Source organism: Pygoscelis adeliae, unplaced genomic scaffold, assembly GCF_000699105.1.
Source record: "Pygoscelis adeliae isolate BGI_AS28 unplaced genomic scaffold, ASM69910v1 Scaffold57, whole genome shotgun sequence".
NCBI lineage: Eukaryota > Metazoa > Chordata > Aves > Sphenisciformes > Spheniscidae > Pygoscelis > Pygoscelis adeliae.
Genome location: NW_008825615.1, coordinates 6,284,968 through 6,300,409, shown reverse-complemented (window position 1 = coordinate 6,300,409; position 15,442 = coordinate 6,284,968). Strand labels below are relative to the sequence as shown.

Below are 15,442 nucleotides of genomic sequence, written 5' to 3'. Positions count from 1 at the left end.
ATAATCATTAAATAGAATAGAATAGTTCAGTTGGAAGGGACCTACAATGATCATCTAGTCCAACTTAAGTGTATATTAAGATTAATACATGCCAATGAATTTATTATTGACCACTCAACACTTCATTTGAAAATAGGCCACTGCAGAGAAACACAGAATCCATCCAACTTTCAGGGAAAATAAAATCCAATCTTAACAATTTAATGTTGGCCTATTATTGGAATTTTATATCTTTACTAAATGCATTGAGAGACAATAATGTTTATTCTCATCCTGCATACCAGTACAGCTTCTCAGCCTTAGCCAGCTGTTCCACATACACCCATTCTACCAGTTAAGCAAATTCTTATTTGAACATATGACTCTTTGTATCTGAGAGTAATGGGAAGCCTACCTTCTAAGGTGGTTTCCTCTCCATCCAAGGGAGGGCCATCACCATCTTCATATTCAGAAATCACACTGACTGCGTAAGTAGTTTCAGGTAGCAAGTTGGTAAGAACTGAGCTAGTACTTGAAGCTGGTACTGAAACAATGAATTCATCTCCACCGACTGCTACTTTATATTTAATGAGATAGGACAAAACCTCAGATCCAGCTGGAGACCAGCTCACTTTGAAACTGTCAGATGTTACATCAGAAAAGACCATATTCTTTGCAGGTACGTAAGCTGTATGGAAATAAAAATGCACAGATGAGGCATACTTGCTAGAATACTCTTTAACACAAAATCTCTAAAATAAATGAAAAATGTCCCTCAATAACTTGATTTATTCTAATTGAACAGATAATTTGTTGCACACGCAACAGTATTTGTTTTCTACACTTGCTTATAGCTATCAAATTTCATGAAGATCATATCTAGGTTGTCTCAAATCATACGACAATGAGTAGAAGCACCAACTCAGTGATTTATAGACCAAATGAGAACAGTCCATCTAAAAAAATGTACTTATGAAAACTTAAGTTAGAATCTGATAATCAAGTTCCCTCTTTCGTATGTCCCATGAACAGCAATAACATCATGCCCTCAACGGGAACTAAGAATCCTTGGGGTTTTGCAGATCTAGATTAGAAATAGGAAAAAATCAATCCCAGCATTTTTTCAGGAATGGAGTCAAAGGGGAAACAAGGAATTTGACATGAGGCACAAACACAAACCTGACATCCTGGGCTTGTTTTGGTTGGCCTAGTCAGCCTAACAGTGGGGATGTTAAGGCTGCTTGAGCCCTCTAAAACAAAGACTGCTTTGCCGGTTTGTTCCTCAAAGCTATCCTGAAACAAAAGGCTTATTTTTAAAGAGAGTGGGGTTTTCAATACTGGGGACTATTCAATGTTAGTGTTCTACTAAACATAGGTAGGGACACTGAGGGTGCAACTAATCATAAGTAACTTTAGCTGACCAAAAGTTGGTCATTTAGAAATCTTTTAAATATTAAACATTATCCAAGCTCGCCAAATTTGGATGGATGTGAAGATTTTCATGTGCTACTTCATTTCAGTCTTTACAGTTGGATTGAGATTAATATCACCTATCATCTGCTGTCTCAAATCGTCTTGTCTAAGCCCATTTCAGAGGGCCATTCATTTTACCCTAAAAATTAATCAAATCACCCTCTGGAGGTGTCAGCATTGCTCCATTGCCTTTGAAATTCTAAAAGACAAGCTTAGACTAGCTACCCCATTTTGAACAGCTAAAGAAGAATGGCCCTCGTAAGTAACTGTTTTACTCAAGACATTAAGTGTAAAAGCAGAGCACGTCCACTAGGTCATTGCAGATAGATACACACTTCGATAACTTTCTAGGTACCTAGGAGGGGAGGGGAAAAAAAATGTTTCTCCGATAATTTTTTCATCTCCATTTCTCCATTAATTTCCCCCATTGCTTTTAATATGCTTGAAAATGAGAACCAAATCCCCAGTTATAAAAATTACCATTTGTATATGGACAATTTCATCGATATCAATTCTTTAGGTAACTGCAAGCACAAAACATTGGTTCAGATCTTTTTTCATTGCATTTTCTACATTTCTCTAAGTAATAGTAGTTACTTACATTTTTTCCTTATAGCAGCCAGTTCCTGCTCAATCCGTAGGCAGACAGACTGTGTAAGTTCAAATGATATTCTTTGAAAAGCATCAAAATCTTCCACTGTGTAAACGTGTTTTTGCAATTGCTTCTAACTCCGTACGCACTGCATCCTTCACACCAACTGCAAATATTTCTACATCTGCATCCCTCAGCTTTATTGCGGGTTCTTTAAAAGCATCTGATGATTTTCCATCAGTAATAAGAATCATGACTCTTGGCACATTTGGTCTTGATCCTTTGCTGGTAACAAATACTTTCTCCCTCACATATGTCATCGCTTTCCCTGTGTTGGTAGATCCACCTCTGTAGGGGAAGGTGTTAATAGCCTGAATTATGTCTTCCACTCTGTTGTATCTGTTCAAAGAAAACTCCATATGGGGATCTCTGCTGTACTGGACAAGACTTATCTGTACTTTTCGAGGCGATATCTCAAAGCTTTTAACTAACACTTCCAAAAAGGCTCTTACTTTAACAAAATTGGCGATACCAATGCTGTAGGAACCATCCACTAAAAACACAACATCAGCTTTTACATCCACACCACGTGAGCATTCTGTAAAGAAAAAGAATTACCACTATAAACAGATATTCAATAGCCACAGTATTACAACTGCATCTGCAGTTCATGTATCATACCCAGTTGCTTATAAAGGAAATAAACCATTCTAAGTAAAGCTGTTCCTCATAAATAATAAAGGTATGATATTAAAACAAGCATCAGAGGTTTAAACAACAAAAAGCTACCATGTGAAAATAACATAGTAGCTCCTAACTCACCCACTTGAACTTTTACTTGTTGTGTTTTTTCCATTATCGTTACTGGCTCACTGGGGGTCAGTCCTTTCATTGCATAAACATTAATTTGATACTCTGTGTCTGGAGAGAGATCTTTAACATTCAGAGCAGTAGTCTGAGGACCCACACTCAGTACATGTTGTTTTCCACCAGCTATCATTGGAATGAACTGCAGCCGATAACCAGTTATTTGGCTTGTGGATGGATCCCAAGTGATCCTAACAGATTTTGAGGAGATCTGAGTGGCCACCAGATTTGAAGGAGGCTCCACCACTGAAAGAAATCAAAAGCAAACCCAAAATATTAATTTCAATTATAAACATATTTTCTTGCATATTTTTATTTCTGGAATAAATTTTGTCATCTTTGCTTAATCTTTACTAAAAATCACATATTCTTTTTTTAGCATAAATAAACACAAGTGAATTACAGGAAAGTCCAAATGGGGCATCAGTGAGAGGGCAGAAATATGAACAATGCCTTTGTGGTCCCCTGAGTGTAGTAGAAGTTCCAGGAGAAATGCTGCCTTGCTTTAATACTGTTTCAACCAGAAGTGAGAGCTACACCCACAGAAACACAGTGGAGAGTGTGAACAAATGCAGACCTGAGCAGAGCATTATGACAGTGGAGCCATCTCTGCTGCCATTTTGGTCAAAGAATAACTAGTTACTTAGAATCTTACAGGGCCAGAAATCTGCAGTGATACAGCTCGACGTCTGTGTTTTCACAGCATTCTCCAGTTTTCATTCCTCGGTTCTTAAGCTATTACATATTCTGCCCCGTCACCAAGCAGGTTTTTTCCCTTAGTACATTTTTCCACAGAAGTGATGCCTGTGTCCAAATTGACTGTATGAGACTCTGATAACTGCACATCATTGTGTTACCCTTGAAACTACGGAATAATGGAGCTATTCCAAATCTACTGTGTCACATGTTCTGTTCTCCTGCATTTAAATGCAGCAAGCTGAGGTCTGTTTTCCACACTTGCTAAATGAGGTAATGGATCAAACTCCAGAAATAAAGCAAAGAAAGTAGGGATAGCCCCTTAAATATGCATCAGAATAAACTGAAGTCAATAAATACATTTATATAAAGTATCTCACCTTCTTCTCCACTAACCAGTTCACCTAGTTGTTCATCAACACCAGAGCACACTTGCAAGATAATTTCATTCTGTACATCCACAATTCCATCAAAATTAGCCACATTGAACACATGCTTCAGTGAAGGCTGAGATGCAATTAGCTTGAGTTCCTTTGCATCTGCTGCTTTGATTCCTAGAAGTTGCAATAGACAGGACTGTGTTAAGCGGTCATAAAATACAGACACCTATGAATGTATTCATAAAGTATCAGAACACCCCGAGGTAAAGCTGAGTTTAATTCAGTTCTGTCTTCTGTCATTATCAATAATCAAACTACAAAATAATGATTAATGCAATGAGGTGACATACTCCATTTTCAACCTGAGAAAATAATGTGGTGCCTTCAATAAGGCCAAGGTTGAAACTATGCTTGTCAGTCGTCTTAATCTCCCTGTAGGAGCTACAGAATTACTATCAAATTAACACAACTGGTATGTTCCACTCTGGAGGGTGATAGCGAAATTCTTGAAACACAGAATCTGTAAAACATATAACGTACTTCTTTAGGAATGTTAATCTCTCAATCATTAGAAAAACTCAACGTACCCAAAGAAAAAACTTCAACTCCTATGTTGCGAAGCTCTCTTGCAGGAATTTCGACTTCATCTTGAGCTTTTCCATCCGTAATGACAATTGCTACTTTGGGAAAGCCTTTTCTTGCTCCAGCAGACTCAGTGAAGGTGTTTTGAACCAGGTAATCAATAGCCTCACCTAAAAACAACACCACAAGTTGTGTTTTATTAGGCTTGAATGAACTAGGATTTAAAGCAAATTTGAATTATAAAATGAAATGCTGAATAAACACATATGTGGGAAATCTGTACCTGTCATTGTGTTGCCACCTTTGTAAGGTATCCTTTTAATTGCATCAATAAGATCACTTCTTCTGAAATACTGATTTAAATTGAACTCTGTTCTTGTATCTGAACTGTACTGAACAACTCCAACTCTCGTCTTTTCTTCCCCAATGTCAAAAGCTGATACAAGGGCAACCATGAAGTCCAGAATATATCTGAAGTTATTTCTGCCTACACTCCACGAACCATCTACTAGGAAAACTAAATCTGTCATTGCACTTATGGAGCATCCTGGAACACACACAAAAAAAAAATCTCTGTTAGCAAATGAGCAATTGCATTCTTACAAATAGGTGAGAAATGTCTGACAGAATTTAGTAGGTAAAAGCCAAAGCAAACAGATATTTACTAGATTGACATTCTTACCTGGAATATCTTACTTGGGGAAGCATTATTCACATAAGTGAACACACATATGAGCCTTCTAGCTGCCATTACCAAAAGGGAACTGTCACCTAGATACTCAGTTTTGAGACACCTCTCACGCTATTCCACAAGATCTGTTATGTCATAGCAGATGAAAACTCACATATAAAACTTTTTGCAACATTTTGATGTTATGGGAACATTTCATTTTGTTACCACTTCTGCTTTGCATCTTTATCTCCCCATAACAGCTGCACAGGTCCTTCTGCAATACCTTTTATCCACAGCACAATGTCTTTTGTTAATAGGACTAAGACACTCATGGACTTGCTCAGATTAGTTGCATGAAATTCCTAGTTTCAGTACCAGCTTTGCACCTTATTCTTTCAATGCGGCTATACATTCCTTCCATCCCAGTCCGTTCCCAAGTTTTCTTAACTCCGGACAATTTTACAAGTTAACTTTATTGCTAGGTAACACAGGAACACAGTTTAACTTTATGGGGCCCTAGAGCCAGATGGCACTTATCTCTAAAATGTCAAATAAGTTGAAAGACAAAACACCTTACTTTGTAATTGAGCCTCAACCTTCTTTTCCTCTGGTATCCCTGGACCACCTGTCTGAACTGCACAAAGCACAACATAGAATTAATGGAGGAAATCAGGTTAAATTTGTTAACGTCAAAGAAAAGCATGTAGGGAATTAGAGACACAAATTTGACAAGCCTCAGAACATGAAAACATAAATGCAAGTTATGAATACATCACCTGTACTTACAGATTTGACAACATAGCATTCACGGCAACACAAAATACAGAAAATGCAAATAATTAAGAATCCTCTGTATTTGTGCTTCTTGTACAGTAATTTCCTGAAAATTAATTGCAACATCCCTGAATGAAATACCAATATTACCCCTCTCTAACATATAAGGGAACTCATCATAAGTAATTTTCCTATGGTTGTTTGAGAAGCCTGAGACATGCGACAAAACATGTCATAGAAGATAGTCTGCTGTGCTTAACATTTTTGTTTGATTAAATTTACTTTATGCTTTATTTAATTATTAAATATAAATTATAAAAATTTAAACTCCATATTTTATTATGCATATAGATATATTGTGTCACATTTTATTGTTTGATGAAGGTAGTTAGCTTTTTTTTTCCCCACACACACAAGAAGCCGGTCGGATTCATTTGTCGCTGAGGTCGATGAGAGTCATCCCCTTGACTTCAGCAGATGCAGTTTGTAGGAAGTGGATTTAGCTAAAAGAACCAGTGGCCTCCTGCAAAGGATTCTATAGGGCTTGTCAGACACAGTATATTCATGTTAGCCTCCTCTTATCTCTTGCAAATTATCTCTGCTTCTACTAGGAACGATGCTTAATGGAAAAAGACTGTTCAGACAGCTACATCTGATCAGAGTTTAGGTATGTGACAATTTTGTTGAGGAACTGGAACAAAGCCAAGTTTTGTGAATGACCACTCAGTTATCTTACTTGGTTTTCTAATTGCATTACAGGTACTTACTTGTCAGTTGGCCAAAAACAGGTAGACTCTCCTCTCTCTCATCATATGAAGCTATTGATACAACATACTCTACATCAGGTATAAGATCTGATAAGACAGTTTGGGTAGTGCTAGGTGAAAGAGTAAATTCTTTAGTAGGCCCATCTGCAATAAACATATAAAACAGTTAATGCAGCCTTTAAATCCAGTAATATCAATGACAATTTGATCATAAACAGAAAAAAGAAAATGCAACAGGGAACAATCTATCTAAAATCCAATTATAATTTTAGAACAATACACTTCCTTTTCTCCTGAAGTATGAATTTTGAAACATGAAACTTCAAACTAACCTGTTTTCAATAGCGAACCAAATTAGTGAAGTGTTTCATAAATTCCAGGAAATTTGAAACTTAAAATACATATACAAAATGTACTATCATCTAACAAATCATGGTCCAGTTCTGAGTCAATATCACTTTTACATTGATTATTTCTTAAAGTGGAATAGAATAATGGGTGTCTTACACAGCCATTATCAGGAAGTTATACGACATCACTGCATCATTACCTGACACATGCAATGTTTCCCCTGGGAGAAGTACTTGAATGAAGTACAATACAATTCCCTAACTTTAAGGTAAAAGCATAGGAGAGGAGCAGAGTGATGATTCTACCTTCTTTTTGCTCCTTGCAAGGGAAAGGCATTGAAAACTTATTACTTGCAGTCCCGAAAGGGTAAACGCTATGGTAAGAAAAACTCTAACTTGGAACCATCACTGCTCCTTCCTGTATGCCCTTTGCTGCTACCCAGTCTTGATCACAAACTTCAGAAAGATGTTAATACCTACTCTCATATCTACGTTAGATATAAGTGAAAATAAACACATTTTCCAAAAATTTAATGACATAACAAAATTTTACAGAACTCACCATTCGTTGGAACCACAGTTATCCTGTAACCCACTATTGCATCTGGTGGTCTTTTCCATGACATTTGAACATTATGTTCATCTATAATTGTAAAATTCAAGTCTGACGGTGGATTAACTGCAAAAGATTTATACCGGGGGGATGTTTAAAAGTTTGAGCAAGCTTTGGCTAATGAATAAATAAAATAATGTTGAGCAAAGCTTACTAAAATTGTCTTTGCATAAATTTGTTTCCAACAAATATAAAGATATGTTGTTGGAAAAAGAGTAAAATAAAAGCCGACAAAATGTGACAAAACATCAAAGAGTATACGCATTACAGAGGACAGCACAGAACATATGTTTCTTGAGTTGCCAAGACATTCAAGAATGGCCAGCAAAATCAAGCACAATAGAAAACATGTTTGGATACATGTACAATGAGTTCACAGATAATCACCACATATGCAAACATTTCACATAACAATTAAAGGAAATTTTTTTACATGCTGGGTGCAATCCGTACAAGCATGCCAAATCACAACCTGCTTACAATATCATGAGATCATTCAGGACATTGAGAACACAGTACTCTTCTTAATTAGACATCAAAGAATTGATCAGTTTTTAATATAGTCTCTGCATAGTCATATTTCTTATCAATTTCACTGAATCTAGAAACTTGGCAGAGAAAAATATTTTAAAGAATACAGGAAAAGATTGGACATTTAATGTTCAGTAAAACAATTTCTGTTAGGGTCTAGATACGAATATACATGTAAAATGTATATCAGTAATAATAATATACTGATGTATCATTTTATTTCAAAATACAGACAGCTCTACCCCTTTGTTCCTAGAAGCCACTAAAATGACATACTTTGCATATGGCTGCAAAGGATTCAGGAACTAAGGGGATAATAAATAGGGTTAGTAATGGTTGCAATTTGCTGAAATATTTGAGCTGATGTGAAAGTTCACAAAAATAAGATTCTACCTGTTTACACCAGATTGCTGTACAATTTCACAGGTGTAAACCACTGTTTTCATGTTCCCTTTGCAGCAGGTGTACCCATACTAGTAGTGGCATTTTAACATAAAATGCCAGTATGGTTCCAAACAACACAATGGTTAATTATGAAAAGACAACATCAAAGTATATTTATGGACATTTATTTTACAGAATTTATAGAAAACAGCAAAGAGGGCACCAGTGATCTGAACACATGACTGCAAATAAAACTCGTAGGAGCTGATGACAGAAGTAACTGAACAGTACAGAAAGAAATAGTTTACATACGCTATTTTGCAGCATCATGCATATGTAAATGAAATGTTGATTATTATTTTTTTAGCTTCCCACGATGGACAAAAGCCTCCATGTACAAGGTTTATTACACAAAGACGTTTCATAAATATTTTATAATGATATTCTCTTTGTAAAATTGTCATGCTTATTCATGCGGTATTTTACTGACTCACTGTCAGTGCATGGTAGGTGTATTATATATTATTGTTTAAATAGTTCTACAAAGTAAGATTAGATTCAGCCATACTTTCCTTAACTACTGTGAGACTGTTTGCAGGCATTTTTAATAGACAGATCTTCTCTGTTTCATGGAAGATCTCCGTCATATGTCAGATTTTGTTTCAGTTTTGAACATAATTTAAAGAGCAGATAAAGAAATAAATGCTAGAATGTATACTTATGAAAAGACACTGTCCAATTGCAATAAGTAATATAAAGCTCAAAAAAAAGGGCAGCCAATTGTGTAGGCATTTTTTTTTCCCTTTAATTTACTGTCATTTCCAACCATAGGATAATATGGCTTTGTAATACTGATACAATAGATACACTAGTACCGAAGTAAATGTTATTTTTCCTATTGTCCATACACAGGCAGTGAGATTAGACCATTAACCTGCATGCACAGTTTATTCATCATTCGGTTTATGAGTATCACAATGCTAGAGACAGCAAGGTAGTTACTTAGTATCAAAATCATGCAACACGTGTTAATAGTAAAATACATTTAGGTGATAAGAATATCATTATAAAATATTGTTTCAGTAGCAATGGCTCAGGACAAATTTAATGCAAAGGCAGAGACAACTGACCTGAGCATGCTTTTAAAAAAAATTCAGTACATGGAAAAAATAGCGCCACCAACCTTGCGAGTAAATTGGCATGTTGCAGCAGAGACTTTAGGCTTTAACTGCTGAAGGACAGCAGCAGCCCAACTTGTTGATATCCAAATGACCGGATTCCAGATAAACTGAAAAAACTGACTGTGAGGAAAAGTCTTTAACATTTGAAGGGATTTGAATCCATTTTATGAAAATTCAGATGTGGATCTTGGCAGGTAACAAGAATAGTACATCAATACGTAAGTGACGTATCCGTTCGTCCAGGTGTTCACAGACTTTTAGAACAACGGCGTTGCAGGGGACCTCGGAAAGTCCCCTTGTGCATCCCACAGCCAAGACATGATCAGCCAGCCCATGTCATTCCTGACATGTTTGCTCAGATCATTCCTAAAGACCTCCACTGTTGGCAAGACTGCCAGCTTCCCACAGAAATTACTCCAATACCTCACTCCCTTTATCATAGTAAAGTTATTCCCGACACCTAACCCCAGTCTTTGTTGCTGCAGTTTAAATCCATTCATCCTCAACCTATGACTGGCTTACCAAACCAAAGCACTGAACGCTTCTCCCATTGAAATCCAAAACGGAACCTCGCCTGAGTGAAAAAAAACCAGTTTGGATCCAGTGTCGTCAAAATGTCTTCTGGATGGCTTGTGAGCTTTTGATACTCAAACAGAACCTCAAAAACCTCCATGGACCTTCACGTGGGCCAGATTTCACCCATGTGAAACCGGCTGCAGGACGAAGACCAAACCGTGGTCATATGAAGGAGAGCAGTAAGTCGATCTGAAGTACAGTGAAATGTTTAGATGGTAAAAACCTTACTGCGATAATCAAACAGGGCAACTGTTACTCCACCTTATTAAAATTCTTCTTCCAGAAGGGAATTCACCAGTGGAAAAATAATACAGCTGCAATATGGAATCAGACCAGACTTCTAGGAACAAAATGTCCCTGGTTGCGGTGAGAGTTTGTCCCATTGCGGGGACAAACCTTAAAACTCCACTCTACAAAGGCTTATGTGCGAGCGCAGCTTTACTCAAGCATGCAGTCTTGATGTCAGGCTACTTGCGTAAGTGAAGTTGCACATACGCTTACAGTGTAGTGACAGTGCTGATCAGTCTGATCCTGTGTCCATCAAAATCCATGCCAAACCTCTCACTGACTTGTCAAGGTACAGGATCACGATCGAAACATGTGATGGTATTATAGTATTGCCTTAATACAGTGATTCCACTGTTGATGCACAGAAGCGTATGGCTCCCCTACAGGTTTCCAGCCTAGTAAAAAAATAACTTGCTGTATGCCAATAATGTGTACACAGTGTTAATTTCCACCACTCTTAGAACTATGATATGGTAACTTCCTCAATCCGATATCCTATGTTATGCACCACAAAACAACAACAAAAAAAAATCAGACATAATATACTCAATTCATTGCCACTCCTTGTGTTATATACATGTATAATAACAGTATATTTTCTGAAACAAAAAATATAGAGCAAGGCATCTTTCTCATGCTAGGTATGTCTTATACTAGCTTGCATTACAGGTAATGCAAACCTGATATACCTAAAGTCTACAGCTTTTTACAGATAACACAATGTGACTGCTAGAGGATCCCAGTAAGTATCTTAGTAAGACAGAATTAGAATATAATCAGAAGATCAAGCAACTTAAATCTAGAACCAGACTTAAAAGTGCTATAACTTGGAAGTAGCTGCCATCCACAATCCCTATGTGAAACAAAATCTGTAATTCCATCACTGGAAAAGACTCACTATAATTAGCATGTGAAATAACATGTTAGCCCATGTTAAAATAACATACAGGCCACAGAAGCTGAAGAATAAGCCCAGCCTTGCTCTCACTGAGATAAGCCCTGCTGAGGCTGGAAGAGGCCAAAACTCCTTATTTACTATTTTCTTCATATATGGCATGGATTTGACACAACTAACTAGATCACAACCCCAGTCAACCTCCTTTGAAGTCAGTGTTGCCAATGTGAATAGGAGAAAGAACAAGATACAGCCTAGCAACGTAGTAAAGAGCAGCTTCTCAGCCTTCTTAGATATTAATTGCCAATCACAACACAGAAACACTGCCACCTGTATGTTTGCATTTTTTTTATTTTATACATGTATATGAAATTTCTTCAAAATACAAGGTATAAAGCTCATAAGTGTATTTTGAAAAAAAATCATTTAAATATATATACCTATACGTATAAAGATGTATGTAACTAAACATAATTGCATATATATACACACACTGCATGCATGAATATTTACCAAATTTTACACATGTTTGTGCATATATATGTATGTATATACACACGCACATACATTTGGCTTCTAATTAGCAGTAGGAAAAACAGGGAGTTATAGTCACCTTCATGTATATACAGGTTGAAATTTCACACATCAATCTACATGGTTCTCTCATTAGGAACTTGGAAATCAACAGCTAGTTTCTCAAAAGATAGAAATCAGACGTCAAAAGGTAATAAAATAATGGTCCCACCAACCAGTTCCAAAGCTGAATAGGTGGTTAGCTTCAAAAGTTTCAGCTATCTCGGATCATCTCTAAACCATTCACTCAATGAAAATTAATGTACTCAACACAAGCTTTATTACATGAGAGACTTTCTAATCCTCTGTAACTGCTGTGCTTCAATTATTTGTCACTTATTGTATTGCATGTCCTGGAGACAGATTTTTCACCTGACAAACATTTTTCTGCACTACACAAAGGTCCCACGCTTGGCTCAGTGATGCCCTCCTTTCCTACCTCCAGCCTGGAAAACAGACTTTTCTAGGTCTGAACCAGTTCCTGAAACATTGCAAAGTCAGCACCTTCACACGCTCAGTGAGGTCACACAGAACCAACGATTTCCTCATCCCTTTCCTGTGCCTTTGAAAATCCCTCTGTATTAGGAAAGGAAACACACTACACAAGCCATGACATCATCACAGCATTACCTTGAGATTATAACTGACAGGTTATTCACATACTAATCTACTTGGCTTAACTATGACTAAAATAATGAAAAAAATTCTCATCTAGCGAAAGGACATAGATTTCCCCCTGGCTTTTTGTGATCACAGATGGAAAAAATACTAGGACAGAAAGAAATCTTGTCATGAGGACATACAGGGAATGCACTGGAGTATTGCAGTGCTGGACTAAAAGGCAAGAAACAACTTAAACAGAGCATAAAATGTAGCATCACGCACAGCAAGTTTAAGCTGAGAGAGAGACGTCAGAAGGATTGCGAAATAAAAGAAGAATTTCGCTGTAAAAGAAAAGAGCAAAAATGCTGAGCATGAAAACAGATTTGCTTCCTTGTCCAGGGTAAACAAACAACTTCCCCAGTGAAATGCCATGAATGCATTTAGACTATATGTTGGTTTTACCCACTCTACTGCTACAGTGATCGTCCAACTAGAACCCCCTGCATTGCTGTATCTCTGTTGAAAAGCTCTAACACCATTACTGCAGCTCATTGCCTTGCCAACAGCAACAGAGCACGGCTCTCACAAAGGACTCGCAGAGCAGCTGTGATGCTGATGAAGAACCAGTTTCATCCTGGAAGATTTAGGAATCTATGAACAGCAGTATCGGATAAACACCAGATCTACTCCCAGGGGAGACTGAAAAATGAATGCTGAAGGAAAGCAGAAAAATAGAACTAAGCTTTTCCTTCCCTCTGCTTTCACTCCATCCTCCCACCCCATAACAACAATCTTTACCACATCAAATGGCCCTCTCCCTTATCCTCCTCTCACTTTTTCATCCCACCAACTATCTACCCACACTTCAGGGAAAGAAAATTCAAACTGCATCTCTTGTGAACACCACAAAGGAAAAAAAAAAAAGAGAGGGACAGGACTGACTAGTGGGGGGATGGCTTTGCCACAATGTGATCTGAAAGTTGGAAAAATAGACTAAAGGACAAATATTCACACGAGAAAGTCAGTTCAGCAGACAGGATTTAAGTTGTAATGATACCAGAACTAAAGCAAACAAGATCCAACATGCAATTTACAAGATGATGAAAAACTGAAGCACAAAATTAAAACAGTGCAGAAGTATGACCAGTACAGCGCAAACAAAAAACACACTGCATAAAGCTCTACAAAAGCAGTTCCCACCAGAGCAAGTCCTAAGGTACTCCTAGCTTTGAACTTCCATTTTCAGCACCACTATTTCTCACTGCACTTCCAACTCAAGACACTTTTCTGCTCTAACTTCAAAACTCTGGAGCTAGGAGAAGTTTCTTGTAGAAACCCGATCACTGTAAATTAGGTATTTTATTTAATACACATTTCTGAATGCAGAGTAATGTAAGTCCTGTCCAGGAGTGCTCTACAACTCACAAGATCAGGCTTTGTCCACTCTTTTGCTTCACAATGGCGCAACCTTCAACACGAGATCTAAACAAGCTTGGCCAGCTTGTCTGGCAATGCGTCTAGTTTCGCTGTTATAAAATAACTGTGTGCTTTTCCAAATACATGTTTGTAGCTTTCATTAACAGTACTCAAGCTATGACTGGTTTAGTCCACGCTATAGCTAAATAGAACACTTGTGCTCACATTTTGAAATAACCTACTCCATACATGTAATCAGTGGTGCAGGACAACAGCAACATTACTCCAGCTCCAAGTGGGCTCCCTCCTAAGATGGAGAAGAATGCACAAACACATCCACTCCCTTCCTCCATCAAAACTATACACGTTCTCTGCTTTCGCTGGCACTGCAGTCCCGCATTTCAACTGCAACTCTGAAATGACTTCAAATGACCTTTTTCGGTTCCTCAGCCAACAACAACGCAGCGCAAGAGGGAGGCAGCAGGCTGACTCTCTCCTAGGGCGACCAGATGTTGTACTGCTGGCAGAAATGTCATCCTTTTCCAGAAAGCCAGCCTACTTTACATCTACGTGCCCCAAGTAAGCACTGCTGCTGGGGGGGCAAATGCCTCAGAGGTATCTCTGACACACCATGCTTTTAGTAGCCGTCAGCCAAGGTGACCAGGTCCAGACACAAGAGCTTGCGGCAAGCCATGGTCAGAGAATTTGTTTCAGTTCAATACAGAAAGAGAAGTAAGGGAAAAAAACCTGAATGATCAGACGCTGGCTTCTGCTTTTTTCCCAGTAAATCCAGGGGAGTTCACACCCAGCAGTTCGGTTTACCCTACGATGGAGTCAGGTCCCAGAGGTCAGATCAAGTCATTTCAGCACAGGACATTCAGCGTCTCTATTTCCCCCGGCAGCCACTGCTGGCAGAAATACTGTTAATACAACCAAAGCCATGCAGCTCACACAGAGGGCAACAGGGGAGGTTGCCCCCACACTTGCTGTTCATCTGCCGGGGAGGCAAATGCACCAGGGTCAGGCCATTTTGAGCCACACATTGTGGCAAGTGCGGCAGCCACGATGGGTCCCCCCAGGTCTTCATTCCTGCAGCTGGAGGCAGGACACTGCCACAGGCTGACAGGGACCTCAACCTCCAGCGAGACTGTGCTGGGGCCCTGCAAGGAGGAGGACGAGGAGGAGAAGAAGAAAGGCCTCTTTGAGGGTGATGGCGCCACATGCATGCCAGAGCCTTGGGGCCCCAGCC

At 38.3% G+C, this 15,442-nt stretch overlaps 1 protein-coding gene across 1 annotated transcript in view; it reads right to left on the bottom strand.

Annotated features, from left to right (window-relative positions):
- COL12A1 (collagen, type XII, alpha 1) overlaps nt 1-15,442 on the bottom strand; it is a 100,007-nt gene that overhangs the window by 83,709 nt on the left and 856 nt on the right. Inside the window, 10 exon segments of the mRNA XM_009333147.1 lie at nt 395-667; nt 2,054-2,163; nt 2,165-2,642; nt 2,867-3,157; nt 3,988-4,161; nt 4,575-4,739; nt 4,853-5,116; nt 5,820-5,876; nt 6,784-6,927; nt 7,696-7,812. Of these exon segments, the coding sequence (XP_009331422.1) occupies nt 395-667; nt 2,054-2,163; nt 2,165-2,642; nt 2,867-3,157; nt 3,988-4,161; nt 4,575-4,739; nt 4,853-5,116; nt 5,820-5,876; nt 6,784-6,927; nt 7,696-7,812 (2,073 nt within the window).